The 17931-nt window shown below is 50.8% G+C and overlaps 4 protein-coding genes across 4 annotated transcripts; all 4 read left to right on the top strand.

Annotated features, from left to right (window-relative positions):
* Positions 1-391: 391 nt before the first annotated feature.
* LOC308268934 (hemoglobin subunit alpha-like) lies at positions 392-3112 on the top strand (the record flags this gene model as incomplete). The annotated part of the gene is made up of 4 exons (XM_080704035.1): positions 392-472; positions 2352-2471; positions 2636-2839; positions 2984-3112. The coding sequence occupies 4 exons, from the start codon at positions 392-394 to the stop codon at positions 3110-3112; spliced, it is 534 nt and encodes a 177-aa protein (XP_080560161.1).
* Positions 3113-7547: 4435 nt separating this feature from the next.
* On the top strand, positions 7548-8210 carry LOC308268933 (hemoglobin subunit alpha-like; the record flags this gene model as incomplete). Its single annotated transcript, XM_080704034.1, has 3 exons — positions 7548-7642; positions 7732-7936; positions 8082-8210. The coding sequence occupies 3 exons, from the start codon at positions 7548-7550 to the stop codon at positions 8208-8210; spliced, it is 429 nt and encodes a 142-aa protein (XP_080560160.1).
* A 2373-nt stretch (positions 8211-10583) lies between these two features.
* On the top strand, positions 10584-13391 carry LOC308268932 (hemoglobin subunit alpha-like; the record flags this gene model as incomplete). Its single annotated transcript, XM_080704033.1, has 4 exons — positions 10584-10630; positions 10751-10955; positions 11089-11184; positions 13272-13391. 4 exons carry the CDS (start codon positions 10584-10586, stop codon positions 13389-13391), a joined length of 468 nt encoding a protein of 155 aa, XP_080560159.1.
* Positions 13392-13421: 30 nt separating this feature from the next.
* On the top strand, positions 13422-14183 carry LOC308268931 (hemoglobin subunit alpha-like; the record flags this gene model as incomplete). Its single annotated transcript, XM_080704032.1, has 3 exons — positions 13422-13451; positions 13662-13817; positions 14094-14183. The coding sequence occupies 3 exons, from the start codon at positions 13422-13424 to the stop codon at positions 14181-14183; spliced, it is 276 nt and encodes a 91-aa protein (XP_080560158.1).
* Between the last annotated feature and the right edge of the window lie 3748 nt (positions 14184-17931).

The following is a 17931-nucleotide window of genomic DNA, read 5'->3' as shown; positions in this document are numbered from 1 at the left end:
GAGAGGCTCTCAGAAACCTATAAAAACCCATTTCAAAATAAAAAAGAAAGTGCTAGGGGTGTTGCTCAGAGGTAGAATGACCCTGGGTTTGATTCTCAGGTAAAACAAGTAAGTAAGTAAATACGTACATACATGCATAAATACATACATACAGTATATAAGAATCTTCTTGGCCACATGGTGCACACTATAATCCCTGTACTCAGGAAGCTGAGGCAGGAGGACTCAGGCTCAAGGCCGGCATCAGCAGTTTAGTGAGATCCTCAACAACTTAATGAGACTGTGTTTTGAAATAAAATCAAAAGATGGGCTGTGTGAATGTTGGAGGAAGAATTCTCTGAGGTTCATCCCCCAACAACAACAACAACAAAAACAAAACCCAGAACCCTTGATGAAGGTGGTGTGGAGGTGTAACAACCCTCCGGGGCTCACAGATGGCTACGGTGGTCGGCTCCTCTTCTGGGTCCTCAAAGTGGGTCCCATTTTCTGCTCAGTATGTGATGCAGGAAAGTCCCCTGTGAGGCTTCTCAAGATGCCAGAGCGCTCGTACTTAGGCTGTTTGTTGGGATGAGGCTCATTAACAAGGTAATTAGTCACAGGACCATCCTCCCAAGTAAGGGAATTTCCAGCCACTTTAAGGTCCTGAGTGACCGGGCACTGGTGCAGCCTGGAATCCCAGCACTTGAGTATGAGACAGAAGGATCCTGGGTTGGAGGTTAGGCAGCCACTTAGGGAGGCCCTCAGGAACCTAGCAAGACCCAAGAAGATAAATAAAAAGAACACTGGGATCCGGGCTTGGTGGCACACGTATATCCTAGCACTTGGGAAGCAGAGGCAGGAAGATCCCAGGTTGGAGGCAGCTCTGGCAAGTGTGACACTGTCATCAATCTAGCAAGACCTGTGTCAAAACAAAAATCCACAAGTAGGGTTTGCAGGTGGAGCTCACAGCTGGGCCCCCACGTGAGACCCCATCCACCTCCCCAGCTGGATGGAACAAGAATTTTAGAGCTCCCAGCCACTGTAGACAAGAAATGGGGACTGAGGAGGGAGTCTCTGTCTCTTTGTCTCTCTCTCTCTCTCTCTCTCTCTCTCTCTCTCTCTCTCTCTCTCACACACACACACACACACACACACACACACACACACACGAATTAAACAAACACACACCAGGGTCTTTCTAAATTCCTGCTGTGCTCAGATGCTCCAACTGTCTCCAGCCTTCAATTCTCCTGTCTTGGTCTCCCAAGTACTAGGATTGAATCCAGGAATAGTCTACCTCTGAGCTACACCAGCCTCCAGATTATTTTATTTTTTAGCTTGATACAAGGTCTCACTAAATTTTGGAGGGACTCACTAAGTTACTGAGGCTGGCTTTGAACACACAATCCTCCTGTGTCAGCCACCCAAGTACTGAGATTACAAGTATGCACTACTATACCCAGTTAACTATTGATGTTTGTATTTCAATTTTGTATTCTGTAGAGCAGGTTTACAATACTTTGGCATTGACAAGCTAGGTGGTCCTGGGATGCCTGAGCTCTCTGAGCCTCACCAGTCATGTGGAAAATGACCCTGAATTTACGAGGTCTTTGCAATATCTTTGAGATCCCATGCATGTCTTGGCTCAACAGGCTCATGGCCACCCCATACCCAGCCCTGCATCTAAGAGTCTGCCGATCTCCCTCCAAGCTGGGCTCCCACGTGAGACCCCATCCACACTCCCCAGCTGGATGGAACAAGGATTTTAGAGCTCCCAGCCACTGTAGACAAGAAATGGGGACTGAGGAGGGAGCGACTCCTGGAGCTCTTCCCAACCCTGAGCAGGGTGGGTCCAGGCGAGGACCTAGTGGAGGCCACAGCACCAGGCCTGAGAGGGTGCTGAGAACTGAGTCCTGATCTCCACTCTACTTGACTCCCCCATGATCAGGGTGCATCCCTTCACCCTGAGATGCCTGGAGCCCTGGCTGACCGTGGGCAGGGGGCTGGGAGGGCTGGACCCAGGAGACAGGGACAGGGGCAGCTCTGGTCTAGAGGAAGTCTGGATGAGAGCAGCTGCGTCTCACCTCAGGAAGGATGGCTCTCCGCTCCAGCCAGCAGGAGAAGTGCCCACTGCGCCTGGCTCTGCGCTGCGCACGGTGCACAGGGAGGTTCGGGGTCTCAGGAACATGTGAAGAATCCTCAGACTGGGGCTTCTCGCAGGAGGAGCCGGCTGTGTGTCTGCCTGGTGCTGACACATCTGGAGCAGCCTTGGCGCCCAGCCAGGCCCCGCCAGACCCTCTGTGCTTTCCTGGTGGGGCCTCCTAGCACCCTGGCAGCCAATGAGCACAGCCTGTGCTGTGACTCTGCCCTAGGACATAAAAGCTCTGCCCTGCCTATGGCACACAGGCTCTGGTTTGGAGCAGACTCAGGAAGAACCCACCATGGCCCTGACTCCTTATGACAAGGCCAACATCAGGGCTATCTGGGAGAAGGTCAGAGGCAACACTGCCGAAATTGGCGGGGAGGTCCTGGAGAGGTGAGGACCCTTTTCTTCCTTGCTTGAACCCAGGGATCTATGCCAGCCCCAGTGCCCAGAGGGACTAATTTTTGGTGTCTGACCTTCCCCAATGCCTGCCCATCCCCCACCTCTCTGCAGGACCTTCCTGAGCCTCCCTCTGTCAAAACCTACTTCCCCAACTATGACCTGAGTCCCGGCTCAGCCCAGGTCCAGGCCCAGGGCCAGAAGGTGATTTTGGCGCTGACCGACGCTGTGGACAACATAGATGACTTGCCGGCCTCCCTGAGAGCCCTGAGTGAACTGCATGGCTACAGGCAACGCGTGGACCCTGTCAACTTCAAGGTGAGTGTTGTGCCAGGCTGGGAAGAATCGGGGTGAGAGTACAGCTGTCCTTCTCAGTGCTGGCAGAGACCTCCGTGGTCCTGAAGGTGGAGTGCATGCATCTGGGTCTCTATGGCCAATGACCCGATTCTTCTCTCTCCATAGTACCTGGCCCACGTCATGCTGGTGACCCTGTCCAGCAGGTACCCGCAGGATTTCACCCCTGCTGTCCACTTCTCCATGGACAAGTTCTTGGACTCTGTGAGCACAGAGCTGACCTCCAGATACCGCTAAGCTGGACCCTCCGCGGCCTCGTCCCCTGCCTGCTGGGCCTCTAGCCAGGCTCTCCACCTGCCCCACACTTGCTTCTTTAGCCTTTCAATAAAGTGAGTGGACGGCAGCCTGGTGTGCTGGGTTCTCTGTGTCTGGGAAGGTGCCAGGCTGTGGTGGTTCTGCTTATCTTGACCACACAGCTGTCTGCAGCTCATGGCACAGGGAGCTGAGCTGGGCCTGCTCCACAGAAGGCCCTGAGTCCCTGAGGCTGCACAGCCCAGGCTCCAGGGCTCCTCTCAGGGCACAGTGTGGGGAGGAGAGGACCACACAAGGGTCTCTAGGAGTTCCCAGGACAGGACTCAGCTCAGGCTCCTCTGCAGGGCCCTTGGCTTAGAGAATGGAAACAAATTTTAGCACCTGCCAGTCAGAGGCACAGAAAGATTTATTTAGAAATCAAGGAAAACACATCCAAGGGAAAATGCAGACCACCTCAAAAGAAATACATGTTTTATGAGTTCCTGGCTCCCATACAGTTTTAAACAAAATTGGTGCTGGGCAGGTGGCACAGACTGTAATCTCAGTACTTGGGTGGTTGAGACTGAAGGATCCCAGGGCAAGGTCAGCCTCAGCAATGCCTAGCAAGACCCTGTTTCAAAATAAAAAATAAAAAGGACCAGGGGTGTAGCTCAGAGGTAGAATGGCCCTGAGTTAGTCCCCAGGACCACAAAATGAACAAATGAATGAATGAAAAAATGGATGGGAAACCTGGTGCCACAGTGTTGGGTACGGTAACCTCAATACTCAGTGGATGAGACAGGAGGACTTCAGTTCCAAGGCTAGCCTCAGCAATTTAGTGAGACCTTATTTAAAAATAAAAACAAGACCATCATGGTGGCACACACTTCTAGTACTTGGGAGGCTGACAGAGGGTGTCACAGATCTGTGACCAGGCTCAGCTACACAGTGAGGCCCTCCACAACATAGTGAGACCCTGTTTCAAAAATAAAGAATAAAAAATAGAACTAGGGATGTAGTTCAGAATTAGAATGCCCATGGATTTAATGCCTAGTACCCCTAATTAATCAATTAGTTAAATAATTAATTTTTAAAAAGGGCTGGTGTGTACCTTGGAGATAGAATGTTCCTGGATTAAACCACCATTTCCATTAGCAGACACAAAATGCCCAGGACACTTGGTGAGGGTGGGTGAGTGAAGGTGTAACATCCTCCAGTGCTCACAGTGGTTTATGGTGGTCGGGTCCTCTTCTGGGTCCTCAAAGTGCTCTCCAACTTCTGGTCAGCAGGTGATGCTGGAAAGTCCTCTGTGAGGTTTCTAAGATATCAGAGCTCTCCTGCTTAAGCTATTATTGGGTGGGGTCATTAACAAGGTCATTAAGCTGCACAGGATAATTCTCATTAGTAAGGGAAGTTCCAGTAATCTTAGATCGTGAGGGAAGTTTAGTGTGTTGGTGCATGCCTGAATCCCAGAACTTGGAAGGATGAGACAGGAGGACAGTAGGTCTGAGGCCAACCTCAGCAACGTAGCAAGACTCTGCAGCAACCTAGTGAGAGCCTATGAAAATAGAATAAAAATAAGGCTGGAAGCCAGGTGTCCTGGCACAGGCCTGTAATCCCAGCATGGGAAGCAGAGACAGGCCATTCACAGTTTGAGTTAAACTCAGCAAGTAGTGAGACTTTTATCAATCTAGCAAGACCCTATTTCAAAAAAAGATAAAGTTGGGCATGGTGGCACATGCTTGTAATTCCAGCATTTGGGAGGCTGAGAAGGAGGATCAAGGTTTGAGGACAGCCTCAGCTACTTTTCAAGGCCCTTTGGAACTCAGTGAGACTCTGTTTCAAAATAAAGAATAGAAAATAGGGCTGGGGATGTATCTTGGAGGTAGAATGCCTCTGGGTTCCAGCCCCAGTAGCTCAAAACAAAAAACAAAAACAAAAAAGAAAGAAAAGAAAAGAAAGAAAAAAGGAGGACTGATAGTATAGCTTGGAGGTAGAATGTACTTGATTCAATCCCCAGTATCTCACACACATACACACACATGCACCAAACAAACAAACAAACAAACACACCAGAGTCTTGCTAATTTGCTACTTTGCTAAGATGCTTGGGATGTTCAGGACCCTGAAGTTCTCCTGTTTTAGCCTCCCATGAATTGGGATTAACTCAGGGGCATTTTGCCTCTGGATACACCACAACCACCCCTACTTGATTGATTGATTGATTGATTGGTTTATCTATTATTTTAGTTTGAAACATTATCTCACTAAGTTGTGAAGGCTTCATCAAGTTGCTGACATTGAACCACAATCCTGTCTCTGTTTCACATATACTGGGATTAGAAGTGTGCACCAACAGGCCTGCCTAAACTATTGATTTCTGGGTTGGGAGGTTGTCATTGGAGATAAAACCCAGAGGCATTCTACCTCCAAGCTACACCCCAGCCAAAATTTTTTTATCCTTTTTTTAAAAAAGATTTTAAGTTGCATTATATTCATGCACCATAATGGGGTAATAAACCTTTGTGGACATACATGTACACATCGCCCATTTTATCCTTTGTTTTGAAACAGGGTCTCACTAAGTTTGAGAAGACCTCACTAAGTAGCTGAGGCTGTCTGTAACCAGGATCCTCCAGTGTCAGCCTGCACCACCATGCCCAGCTCGAATACTAGATGTTTATTTTGTATACTGTAGTAGTCTAGACCCTGTCACACTGAGATGTCTGGAGCCCTGGCTGACCGTGGGCAGGGGGCTGGGAGGGCTGGACCCCAGGAGACAGGGACAGGGGCTGCTCTGGTCTAGAGGAGTCTGGCATGAGAGCAGCTGCGTCTCACCTCAGGAAGGATGGCTCTCCCCTCCAGCCAGCAGGAGAGGTGCCCACTGCACCTGGCTCTGGTGATTTGGTGCTGACCGACGCAGTGGACAGCATAGATGACTTGCCTGGTGCCCTGCATGCCCTGTCTGACCTCCATGCCCACAGGCTACATGTGGACCCTGTCAACTTCAGGGTGAGTGTTGTTCCAGGCTGGGAAGGATCTGGGGTGCAGATGGCACCTTGAGTCCTAAGTGCTGGCAGAGACCCCCATGCTTCAAAAGGTGGTGTGCAGGCAGCTGGGTCTCTATGGCCAATGACCAATTCTTCTCTCTTCACAGCTCCTGACCCACAACATTATTGTGACCATGTCCAGCAAGTACCCGCGGGATTTCAGCCCTGCCGTCCACACCTCCATGGAGAAGTTCTTGGACTCTGCAAGCGCAGAGCTGACCTCCCAGTTTTGCTAAGCTGGACCCTCCATGGCCTTGTCCCCTGCTCACTGTCTTCCTGCCAGCCCTTCTCCCCTCCCCACACCTGCTCCAAGTATGGGGATTGCAAGCATGTGCCACCATGCCCGGCTATTCTTTTTTTTTTTTTTTTTAATTTGGTGGTACTGGGGTTCCTGGAAACCCTTCTACCTCCAGGTTACACTCCCAAGACCTATTTTATATTTTTATTTGGAAACAGTTTCTCTTAAGCCAGAGCGGCTGGCTTCGAACCTGTGCTATCCTCCTGTCTCAGCCTCCAAAGTGTGGGGATTTCAAGCATGTGCCACCATGCCTGGCTAGTCTTTATTTTTTGAAACAGGGTCTCACTGAGTTATGAAAGGCCCTGCTAAGTAGCTGAAGTCATCTGAGAACTGAAATCCTCTGGTGTCAGCCTCCTGAATGCTGGGATTGCAAACCAGTTCCTCTTCTAAGAGAATCTTCATGGTAGCCAGGCGTGGTGGCGCACACTTGTAATCCCTGTACTTGGGAGGCTGAGACAGGAGGATCGCACAGGTTCGATGCCAGCCTCAGGTACTTAGTGAGGCTCTCATCAACTTAGTGAGACCCTGTTTCAAAATAAAATATAAAATAGGTCTGGGAGTATAGCCTGGAGGTATAAAGCCTCTGGGTTCCACCCCCAGTAGCACAAAAAAATTATAAAAAAGAAAAAGATAAAAGAAACTTGGCACTGCGTGTGACGGTGTATGCATGTAATCCCGGTACTTTGGTGAAGCCTGAGACAGGAGACAGATCGATCACAGGTTTGAAGATAGCCTCAGCAGTGTAGCAAGACTCTCAGCAACCTATAAAGAACTTGTTTCAATATATATATATATTGAGAGAGAGAGAGAGAGAGAGAGAGAGAGAGACAGAGAGAGCTGAGATGTAGCTAGGAAGTAGAATGACTCTGGATACAATCCCAGTAAAGCTAAATAAATACATACGAAATAAAAAAATAGAAGGGAAGTCCTGGGTTGTGTCTCAGAAGTAGTGCTCTCCTGGTGGCACCTCCTAGCACCCTGGCAGCCAATGAGCAAAGCCCTGTGCTGTGGCTCTGCCCTAGGATATAAAAGCTCTGCCCTATCTACCGGTACTCAGGCTTCTGGTTTGGAGCAGACTCAGGAAGAACCCACCATGGCGCTGTCTGCTGAAGACAAGGCCAACGTCAGGGGTTTCTGGGAGAAGATCAGAGGTGAAACTGCTGAAATTGGCGGGGAGGCCCTGGAGAGGTGAGGACCCTCCTCTCTCTTTCTCTGAACCGGGTTTCAATGTCAGCCCCAGGAACCCCATCCCTGTCAACCCCCTCCCTTCTCTACAGGACCATCCTGAGCTTCCCCTCCACCAAGACCTACTTCCCTGGCTTCGACTTGAGCCCCGGCTCTGCCCAGGTTCAGGCCCAGGGCAGGAAGGTGGCTGATGCGCTGACCGACGCTGTGGACAACATAGATGACTTGGCAGAGATCCTGAATGCCCTGGCTGACCTACATGCCTTCAGGCTACGTGTGGACCCTGTCAACTTCAAGGTCAGTGTTGTTCCAGTTTGGGCAGAATCTGGGGTGCAGAAGGCACAGCTGGCCTTGAGTGCTGGCTGAGATCCCCATGGTCCTGAAGGTGGAGTGCAGGCTGCTGGGTCTCTATGGCCGCTGACCAATTCTGCTTTCTCCCCAGCGCCTTAACTTCGGCCTGCTTGTGACCATGTCCAGGAGGTACCCGCAGGATTTCACCCCTGCAGTCCACATCTCCATGGACAAGTTTTTGGATTCTGTGAGCGCAGAGCTGACCTCCAAATACCGCTAAGCTGGACCCTTGGCGGCCTTGCCCAATGCCCTCTGAACTTCCATCCAGCCCCTCCTCCCCTGCCCACACCTGCATCTTTAGCCTTTCAATAAAGTGTGTGGATGGCAGCCTGGTGTGCTGGGTTTTCTGTGTCTGGGAAGGTGCCAGGCTGTGGTGGTTCTGCCTATCGTGACCACACACCTGTCTGCAGCTCATGGCACAGGGAGCTGAGCTGGACCTGCTCCACAGAAGGCCCTGAGTCCCTGTGGCTCCACAGCCCAGGCTCCAGGGCTCCTCTCAGGGCACAGTGTGGGGAGGAGAGGACCACACAAGGGGCTCTAGGAGTTCCCAGGACAGGACTCAGCTCCGGCTCCTTTGCGGGTTCTTGGCTTACAGGATGGAAAAGAGTTTTAGCACCTGTCAGTCAGAGGCTCAGAGATTTATTTAGAGAGCAAAAACAGCCGGGCGTGGTGGCGCACGCTTGTCATCCCCGCGCTTGGGAGGCGGAGACAGGAGGATCGCGCAGGTTCGAAGCCAGCTGCGCGCACTGGCTTAGGAGACCCTGTTTCCCAATAAAAATGTAAAAATAGGTCTGGGAGTGTAGCCCGGAGGTAGAAGGGCTTCCAGGAACCCCAGTACCACCAAAAAAAAAAAAAAAAAAAAAAAAGAGCAAAAACAGCACCCAAGGGAACATGCAGCCATCTCAAAAAGGCAAAGATATATTCTGTAGGTTCTTCTTTTAAAAGAAACTTGGTGCTGGGTATGACAGTGCATGCCTGTAATCCCAGTACTTGGGAGGAGCCTGAGACAGGAGGAACAGAGGTTAGAAGATAGCCTTGGCAATGTAGCAAAGCTCTCAGCAACCTAGGAAGACCTTGTTCAATATAAAATAAAGAGGGCTGAGGTGTAGCTCAGAGGTAAAATGACTCTGAGTTCTATTCCCAGTAATGCTAAGTAAATAAATATAAAATAAATAAATAACAGAAAAGGCCCAGGTTGTGACTCAGAGGTATATAGACCTTGTTTCAATCCCCAGTCTCTCTCTCTCTCTCTCTCTCTCTCTCTCTCTCTCTCTCTCTCTCTCTCTCTCTCTCTCACACACACACACACACACACACACACAGGGCCTTGCTAACTTGCTGCTTTGCTAAGATGCTGGTCACTTCCTGAAATTGCAATCCTCCTGTCATAGCCTTCCAAGTGCTAGGATTCGACCCAAGGTCTCCTGCCTCTCAGCTACACCCAGCCCTGTTTTATCTTTTACTTTGAAACACTTGTCTATAATACAGAGGGCATCACTCAGTTGCTGAAGCTTGCTCTGAACCTGTGACCTTCCTGTTTCAGCCTTCCAAGTACTGAAATCACCATGGCAGCTGGCTATTGGTATTTGTATGTTGAGTTTGTATCCTTTAGGGCAGGTTTTGAATACTTTCTTATTGACAAGCTAGGTGGCCCTGGGCTGCCTGAGCTCTCTGAGCCTCACCAGTTATGTGAAGATGGCCCTGAACTCACAAGGTCTTTGCAATAATCTCTGAGATCTCATGCAGGTCTTGGCTCCACAGGCTCATGGCCACCCCCACACCCAGCCTGCATCTCAGATTCTGCTGGTCTCCCTCCAAGCTGGGCCCCCACCTGAGACCCCATCTACACTCCCCAGCCACTGGGGCAAGAACCTTAGTGCTCGTGGCCTCTGCAGACAAGGAACGGGGACTGAGGGGGAGCGGCACCTAGAGCTCTTCCCATCCTTGAGCAGGGTGGGTCCAGGCGAGGACCTAGTGGAGGGCACAGCACCAGGCCTGAGAGGGTGCTGAGACCTGAGTCCTGATCTCCACTCTGCCTGACTCCCCATGGTCGGGGTCCAGCCCCTTCACCCTGAGATGCCTAGAACACTGGGTGACCATGGGCAGGAAGCTGTAGGACTGAACTCCAGGAGACACAGTAGCAGCTCTGGTCTAGAGGAAGTCTAGATGAGAGCAGCTGCGTCTCACCTCAGGAAGGATGGTTCTCCCCTCCAGCCAGCAGGAGAGGTGCCCACTGCGCCTGGCTCTGGGCTGCGCACGGTGCACAGGGAGGTTTGGGGTCTCAGGAGACTGTGCAGGATCCTCAGACTGGGGTTTCTCGCAAGAGGAGCCTGCTATGTGTCTGCCTGGTGCTGACACATCTGGAGCAGCCTTGGCGCCCAGCCAGGCCCCGCCAGGCCCTCTTTGCTTTCCTGGTGGGGCCTCCTAGCACCCTGGCAGCCAATGAGCACAGTCTGTGCTGTGACTCTGCCCTAGGATATAAAAGCTCTGCCCTGCGTACGGCACACAGGCTTCTGGTTTGGCGCAGACTCAGGAAGAGCCCACCATGGCGCTGTCTGCTGAAGACAAGGCCAACGTCAGGGGTTTCTAGGAGATGATCAGAGGCGACATTGCCGAAATTTGTGAGGAGGCCCTGGAGAGGTGAGGACTCTCCTCTGCTTGCTCATCCTCAGGGCTCAAGGCCATCCCCAGGGCCCGGCAGGAACTAGGTGTCCATGCCTGACCCTCCCCAATCCCTGAGTATCCCCACCTCTCTCTGAGGACCTTCCAGAGCTTCCCCTCCACCAAGACCTACTTCCCCAATTTCAACCTGAGCCCTGGCTCTGCCCCGGTCAGGGAGCAGGGCAGGAAGGTGGCTGATGCCTTGACCAATGCTGTGGACAACATGGATGACTTGGCCGAGACCCTGAGTACCCTGGCCAACCTGCATGCCCACAGGATACGTGTGGACCCTACCAACTTCAAGGTGAGTGTTGTTCCAGTCTGGGAAGTATCTGGGGTGCAGAAGGCCTTGAGTGCTGGCAGAGATCCCCATGGTCCTAAAGGTGGAGTGCAGGCTGCTGTGTCTCGATGGCCACTGACCAATTCTCTCTTCACAGCACCTGAACCACAATCTGCTCGCAACCCTGTCCAGAAGGTACCCGCGGAATTTCAGTCCTGCCACCCACTATTCCATGGACAAGTTTTTGTCCTCTGTAAGCAATGAGCTGACCTCCCAATACCGCTAAGCTGGACCCTCCACGGCCTCGTCCCCTGCCTGCTGGGCCTCCAGCCAGCTCTCCCCTCTCTCCACACCTGCTTCTTTAGCCTTTCAATAAAGTGAGTGATCTGCAGCCTGGTGTGCTGTTGTGTGTTTGGGGGGGAAGGTGCCAGGCTGTGGTGGTTCTTCTTATCTTGACCACACAGCTGTCTGCAGCTCATGGCACAGGGAGCTGAGCTGGACCTGCTCCACAGAAGGCCCTGAGTCCCTGTGGCTGCACAGCCCAGGCTCCCAGGGCTCCTCTCAGGGCACAGTGTGGGGAGGAGAGGACCACACAAGGGGCTGTAGGAGTTCCCAGGACAGGACTCAGCTCAGGCTCCTCTGCGGGGCCCTTGGCTTACAGGATGGAAAAGAATTTTAGCACCTGCCAATCAGAGGCTCAGAGAGATTTATTTAGAGAGCAAAAACAGCACCCAAGGGAACATGCAGCCATCTAAAAAAGGCAAAAATATATTTTGTGGGTTCTTCTTTTAAAAGAAACTTGGTGCTGGGTATGACAGTGCATGCCTGTAATCCCAGTACTTGGGAGGAGCCTGAGACAGGAGAATCACAGGTTAGAAGATAGCCTCAGCAATGTAGCAAGGCTCTCAGCAACCTAGGAAGAACTTGTTCAATATAAAAAAAAAAATAAAGAGGGCTGAGGTGTAGCTCAGAGGTAAAATGACTCTGAGTTCAATTCCCAGTAATGCTAAGTAAATAAATATAAAATAAATAAAAGAGAAGGCCCGGGTTGTTACTCAGAGATAGAGAGCCCTTTGCCCTTGGTTCAATCCCCAGTATCTTTCACTCTTTCCTCCTCCTCCTCCTCCTCCTCCTCCTCCTCCTCCTCCTCCTCCTTCTTCTTCTTCTTCTCTCTCTCTCTCTCTCTCTCTCTCTCTCTCTCTCACACACACACACACACACACACACACACACACACACACACACAGTCTTGCTAACTTGCTGCTTTGCTAAAATGCTGGTCACACCCTGAAATTGCAATCCTCCTGTCTCCGCCTTCCAAGTACTAGGACGCAACCCAAGGGTCTCCTGCCTCTCAGCCACACCCAGCCCTGTTTTATCTTTTACTTTGAAACACTCTCTATAATATGAAAGACCTCACTCAATTGCTGAGGCTTGCTGTGAACTGTGATCCTACTGTTTCAGCCTTGCAAGTACTGGGATTAAAATGTGAGCCACCACACCAGCTAGCTATTGATATTTGTATGTCGAATTTCTATCCTCTAGGGCAGGATTTGAATACTTTTGCATTGACAAGCTAGGTGGTCCTGGGCTGCCTGAGCTCTCTGAGCCTCACCAGTTATGTGAAGATGGCCCTGAACTCACCGAGATTTTTGCAATAATCTCTGAGATCCCATGAGAGGTTAGCTCCACAGGCTCATGGCCACCCCCACGCCCAGCCCCGTATCTCAGATTCTGCTGGTCTCGCTCCAAGTTGGGCCCCACCCAAGATTCTGTTCAAACTCCCTGTCTCGCTGGGGCAAGAACCTTAGTGCTCGTGGCCTCTGCAGGCAAGGAACAGGACTGAGGGGAGCGGCACCTGGAGCTCTTCCCAACCCTGAGCAGGGTGGGTCCAGGAGAGGACCTACTGGAGGGCGCAGCACCAGGCCTGAGAGGGTGCTGAGAGCTCAGTCCTGATCGCCACTCTGCCTGACTCCCCCATGGTCGGGGTGCAGCCCTTCACCCTAAGGTGCCTGGAGCCCTGGCTGACCGTGGGCAGGGAGCTGGGAGGGCTGGACCCAGGAGACAGGGACAGGGGCAGCTCTGGTCTAGAGGAGTCTGGATGAGAGCAGCTGCGTCTCACCTCAGGAAGGATGGCTCTCCCCTCCAGCCAGCAGGAGAGGTGCCCACTGCGCCTGGCTCTGGGCTGCGCACGGTGCGCAGGGAGGTTCAGGGTCTCAGGAACATGTGCAGGATCCTCAGACTGGGGCTTCTCGCAGGAGGAGCCGGCTGTGTGTCTGTCTGGTGCTGACACATCTGGAGCAGCCTTGGCGCCCAGCCAGCCTCCCCCCCCCCCGCCAGGCCCTCTGTGCTTTCCTGGTGGGGCCTCCTAGCACCCTGGCAGCCAATGAGCACAGCCTGTGCTGTGACTCTGCCCTAGGACATAAAAGCTCTGCCCTGCCTACCAGCACAGAGGCTTAAGGTTTGGAGCAGACTCAGGAAGAACCCACCATGGCGCTGTCTGCTGAAGACAAGGCCAACGTCAGAGGTTTCTGGGAGAATGTCAGAGGCACGCTGCCAAAATTGGCGGGGAGGCCCTGGAGAGGTGAGGACCCTCCTCTGCTTGCTCATACCCAGGGCTCAAGGCCAGCCCCAGGGCTCGGCAGGACTAGGTGTCCATGCCTGACCCTCCTGATCCCTGCCCACCCCCACCTCTCTCTGAGGACCTTCCTGACCTTCCCCTCCACCAAGACCTACTTCCCCAATTTCGACCTGAGCCCCGGCTCTGCCCCGGTCAGGGAGCAGGGCAGGAAGGTGGGTGACACATTGACCGATGCTGTGGACAACATGGATGACTTGCCCACTGCCCTGAACGCCCTGGCTGATCTACATGCCCATAGGCTACGAGTGAACCCTGTCAAATTTTTTTGGGGGGAGGTGTACTGGGGATGGAACCCAGGGGTATTCTACCTCCAGGATGCACCACCATCCCTATTTTTTATTCTTTATTTTGAAACAGGGTCTCACTGAGTTGCAAAGAGCCTCACTAATTAGCTGAGGCTGTCTGCCAACCCTGATCTTCCTGTCTCAGCCTCCCAAATGCTGAGAGTACAAGCATGGGCCACCACGCTGGCTTTCTCTGCAGTTTTTCACCCTAGGCATGCTCGTGACCATGTCCAGCAGGTACCTGTGGGTTTCAGCCCTGTGGTCTACACCTCCATGGAGAAGTTCTTGACCTCTGTGAGTGCAGTGCTGACCTCCAAATACTGCTAAGCTGGACCCTCCGTGGCCTTGTTCTCTGCTTGCTGAGCCTCTGACTGGCCCCTCCTGTTTCCTCACATCTGCATCTTTTAGCCCTTGAATAAACTGAGTGGACGGCAGCCTGGTGTGCTGGGTTCTCTGTGTCTGGGAAGGTGCCAGGCTGTGATGGTTCTGCTCATTGTGACCACACAGCTGTCTGCAGCTCATGGCACAGGGAGCTGAGCTGGACCTGCTCCACAGAAGGCCCTGAGTCCCTGTGGCTGCACAGCCCAGGCTCCAGGGCTCCTCTCAGGGCACAGTGTGGGGAGGAGAGGACCACACAAGGGGCTCTAGGAGCTCCCAGGACAGGACGCAGCTCAGGCTCCTCTGTGGGGCCCTTGGCTTACAGGAGCAAGCCGCACACACTCAAGGGAGAATGCAGCCATCTCAAAAGAGAAAGATAGATTCTGTGGGTTCCCAGCTCTTCTTTTAGGAGAAGTGGTGCTGGGTGTGATGGTATACCTTTAATTCCAGTTGAGAGGCTGAGACAGGAGAGTCACAGGTTCAAGATCAAACCTCAGCGATGCAGGGAGATTCTCAGCAACTTAGAAAGACCTTGTTTCAAAATAAAAATAAAAGCCAGGAGTGGTAGCCCAAGCTTGTAACCCCAGTTCTTGGGAGGCTGAGACAGGAGGATCACGTTTGCCCCCAGCCTCAGCTACTTAATGAGGCTCTCCACAATTTAGTGAGACTCTGTTTTAAAATAAAGAATAATGCAGGCATGGTGATGCACGCTTGTAATCTCCGCGCTTGGGAGGCTGAGACAGGTGTATTGCACAGGTTCAATGCCAGCCTCAGCCATTTAGTGAGGCTCTCAGCAACTTAGTGAGACCCTGTTTCCAAATAAAATATTTAAAGAAAGGTCTGGGAGTATAGCCCAGAGGTAGAAAGCCTCTGGGTTTCACCCCTAGTACCACCAAAAATAAATAAAAATAAAAAATAAAAATAAGGCTGGGGGTATATAGCTCAGAGGTAAAATGCCCTTGTGTTCAATACTCAGTACCGCTAAAACAAAATAAAAAATTAAACCTGGCTGTGGTGGTACATGCTTGTAATCCCAGTACTTGGGAACTGAGATGGGAGGATTGTATGTTCAAGGATACCCTTAGCAACTTAGCAAGACCTTATCAACCTAGTGAGACACTGTTTCAAAATAAGAAAAAAAAAAATAGGACTGGAGGTGTAGCTCAAGATAGAACAACTCAGGGTTCAATCCCCACCACCAAAATAAATAGATAAATAGAACTGGGGTGTAGCTCAGAGGCAGAATGACCCTGGTTTTGTTCCTCAGTAACACAACGTAAATAAATAAATAGATGATTGATAGATGATAGATATAGACAGATAGATATATCTAAATATAGATAGATTAGATAGATGGATAAGGAAAATTTGGTGGCTACAGGGACTCACACCTATAATTCCTTTACTTGGCAGGAGGACCTCAGGTCCACGGCCTTAGCAGTTCAGTGAGATCCTCAACTTAATGAGATTCTGTTTCAAAATGAAAGGGTTGGGGTGTGGCTTGGAGGTAGAATGCTCTTGTGTTCTACCACCAGTTACCAAAAAGAAACAATAGCCAGAACCCTGGGTGAAGGTGGCTACAGAAGGTGTAACATCCCTCCATTGTCACGAGACAGCTTGTGACCACTATGTGATGCTGGAAGGACCCCAGGAGGTTTCTCCAGATACCAGAGCTCTCCTGCAAAGGTATTCATTGGGGTGGGGAATTAAAAAGGTGAGTAAGGTGCACAGGATAACTTCTTTAGGTACAGGAGATTGAACCCAGAGGCACTCTACCTTACCTCTACACTCCCAGCCTGATGTTGTTATTTATTTGAAGGTAGGGTCTTGCTAGGTTGATGTCTCACCACTGATTGTGGCTGTCTTCAAACCTACCGTCTTCCTGTCTCAGTCTCCCAAGTACAGGGGTTGCAGGCGTGTGCCACCTCACCTGGCTACAGGATAACTAAGATTGTGAGTGAAGCAGGGCGGGTTGGTGCGTGCCTACAACCCAGTACTTGGGAGGAAGAGACGGGAGGATCACAGTTCCAGGCCAGAATCAGCAACTCAGAAAGACCCTAAGAAACTTGGCAAGACCCTAAGAAAAGAAGAGAAAAATTGCAGAATCTGGGCTAAGTGGTATACACCTGTAATCCCAGCACTTGGGAAGCAGAGACAGGAGGACCACAGGCTTGAGGCCATCTTAAGCAAATAATGAGACTAGCGTCAATCTAGCAAGACCCTGTTTCAAAATAAAAATTAAAAAGTAGGGCTGAAGCTGAGTGTGGTAATCCCAGTACCTGGGAAGCTGAGACAGGTGGATTTGAGGTTTGAGGCCAGCCTCTGCAATTTAGTGAGACCCTATTTAAAAATAATAGGACTGGTGTTGTAGTTCAGAGGCAGAATGCCCTTGGTTCAATTTCTAATATATTTCTCTCTGTCTCTGACGCTCTCTTTCTCTGACTGTCTCTCTGTCTCTGTCTCTCTCTGTCTCTCTGCCTCTCTCTCTCTCTCTCCTCTCTCTCTCTCTCTCTCTCACACACACACACACACACACACACACACACACACATACACACCAAAAATAAAAAAAACCAGCCTGATTTGCTGCTTTACTAAGCTATTTGGGCTATCCTCAAACCTAACATTTTCCTGTCTTAGCCTTCCACGTATTGGGATTTAACCAGGGGTATTATGTCTCTGAGCTACATGACCCTCCAGCCCTATTTTATTATTCAGTTTGAAATAGGGCCTAAGTTGCAGAGGGCTGAACTAGGCTACTGAGGCTGGAGTGAACTGTGATCCTCCTGTCTCAGTCTCCCAAGTACTGGGATTACAAGCATATGCCACCATACCTGTCCTGCTAATGATTTGTGTACGATTTTGTATCCTATAGGACATCTTTTGAATACTTTAGCATTGACAAGCTAGGTGGTCCTGGGCTGCCTGAGCTCTCTGAGCCTTACCAGTGATGTGAAGATGACTCTGAACTCACGAAGTCTTTGCAGTAATCTCTGAGATCCCATGCAGCCCTGTGGAAATTCCTCTCCGGGACTTGGGAGGGAGAGACCTGAATTAACGACTCAGACAATTGCCTCCCCTCGCGCAACTGACAAAATGTATTCTCTAAAACTGAGTTTTTTATACCCTTCTCCAGTTAGGCAAATTATCAAATCCTCATGGGAAAGAGTAAATACCAAAGTAGAATGGGGGGGTAATTGCTAAGGTACAATCATAAGCGAGACAAAAAGGCCTTGTGAGCCATTATAGGTCTTGTGATTAAGATCAGCCCCCTGCTCTCACTGGTGGGCCTTAGTGGGAAAATTCCAGAGAGGACAGGAGTCACAGCCAGAGTTTCTGGAGGATTCGACCTTCAGTGGGATCTCTTTAGGAATCGTTCCTCAGGCTCTGTCCATGTACCACCGTGGCCAGGTTTAATTTTTTATTTTGTTTTTGCAGTACTGGATATTGAACATAAGGGCATTCTACATCTGAGCTACACCCAGGCTTTTTTTTATTTTTTATTTTAAAACTAAATTGTGGAGAGCCTCATTAAGTAGCTGAGGCTGGTAGCAAACGTGATCCTCCTGTCTCAGCCTCCCAAGAACTGGGGTTACAAGCTTGGGCTACCACTCCTGGCTTTTATTTTTATTTTGAAACAAGGTCTTTCTAAGCTGCTGAGAATCTCCCTGCATCGCTGAGGTTTGATCTTGAACCT

Source organism: Muscardinus avellanarius (assembly GCF_963383645.1).
Source record: "Muscardinus avellanarius genome assembly, chromosome: 10".
Classification (NCBI taxonomy): domain Eukaryota; kingdom Metazoa; phylum Chordata; class Mammalia; order Rodentia; family Gliridae; genus Muscardinus; species Muscardinus avellanarius.
This window is presented reverse-complemented; position numbering and strand designations above follow the sequence as displayed.